This window comes from Cryptococcus neoformans, chromosome 10, assembly GCF_000149245.1.
Source record: "Cryptococcus neoformans var. grubii H99 chromosome 10, complete sequence".
In the NCBI taxonomy this organism is placed as follows: Eukaryota; Fungi; Basidiomycota; class Tremellomycetes; order Tremellales; family Cryptococcaceae; genus Cryptococcus; species Cryptococcus neoformans.
This window is the reverse complement of record NC_026754.1, coordinates 1,058,022-1,058,997: the sequence shown is the minus strand read 5'-3', so window position 1 is coordinate 1,058,997 and position 976 is coordinate 1,058,022. Positions and strand designations below refer to the sequence as shown.

The following is a 976-nucleotide window of genomic DNA, read 5'->3' as shown; positions in this document are numbered from 1 at the left end:
GACTCCTCATGCCGCTTTCTTTGTCGAGAGAAAAAGAAGACCCTACGCACTTGTGGCTTGCCTGCGGTATACATTGCCATGTCTGTGATAAGCGGCGCCTCGCTGTGTTCATGCAGTTATCGTCAACATTGCCAGTTGCTCGGCAAGTGGGATCGATTCAATAAGTGCGCGCGCCGTTTCCTCAACATCGCGGGACGGAAAGCAGGTGGAAGAGCGTTACGTTTCATTACATTACATTAGAAAGGGCATGTAGCGTACAAGGGAGGGAGAAGGAATCGAAAAGAGAAACCTCAGTAATGGAGATAGATGACCGGTCAACAGAAATACCAATCTAGTCATCTTCGTGAGTATTTGCTCGTTCCTATCGCTTGAGAATGACTGACCTGTTCCAGATTGCCTCCATTATCGGCGACTCCTTGTACTGCTTCTTTTCTTACCTTCTCGATCATCACTTCTCTTCTTAAATTGACATCGTTATTGACTGCAACGTAAGTGTTAATCGCTTCTTTGAGGTGATATCGACAACTGACTACCCATCAGTCAAATTGAAACTATATCTTCTTCAACTAAACTGCGATCATCGCCACGTGCAGCCCCCCCCTTCCCCCCTCCTTTTCAATTGGTTTCTTATCCAATACACTCAATCACATAGTTATCCAGAGCATCGCTCATGTTTTGTGAGCCATTCGTTTATCTTTTGCATCATCTACTAAACTGACTCGCCACTGTTAGCACTGGTCTTCCCCATTGATCTACTCTTTATGCCTCCGTCACTGTCTTCATCACCATCCCTTGAAGTCTCACCGCGCCTCTGCTGGTGTGCTCTCCATCATTATTTCTTTCACCCACGTCCAAGATTTATCCTCAACCAACTGAAGGCTAGGGCTCAGACATTGCTTTACGTTAGTGCTCTACTGTCGCGGACAGAAGTTGAATGGGCGAGTGCCGAGGCAGTAAATGGATTTACGTTTTTTTT

The 976-nt window shown here is 46.1% G+C and overlaps 1 protein-coding gene across 1 annotated transcript in view; it reads right to left on the bottom strand.

Annotated features, from left to right (window-relative positions):
* Nucleotides 1-226: 226 nt before the first annotated feature.
* Nucleotides 227-976, bottom strand: part of CNAG_04551 (hypothetical protein) — a gene marked incomplete at both ends in the record, with an annotated part of 4,268 nt that continues 3,518 nt past the window's right edge. Inside the window, 2 exons of the mRNA XM_012196667.1 lie at nt 227-331; nt 384-525. Coding sequence (XP_012052057.1) covers nt 227-331; nt 384-525 — 247 coding nt within the window. The remainder of the gene's footprint in view (nt 332-383; nt 526-976) is intronic.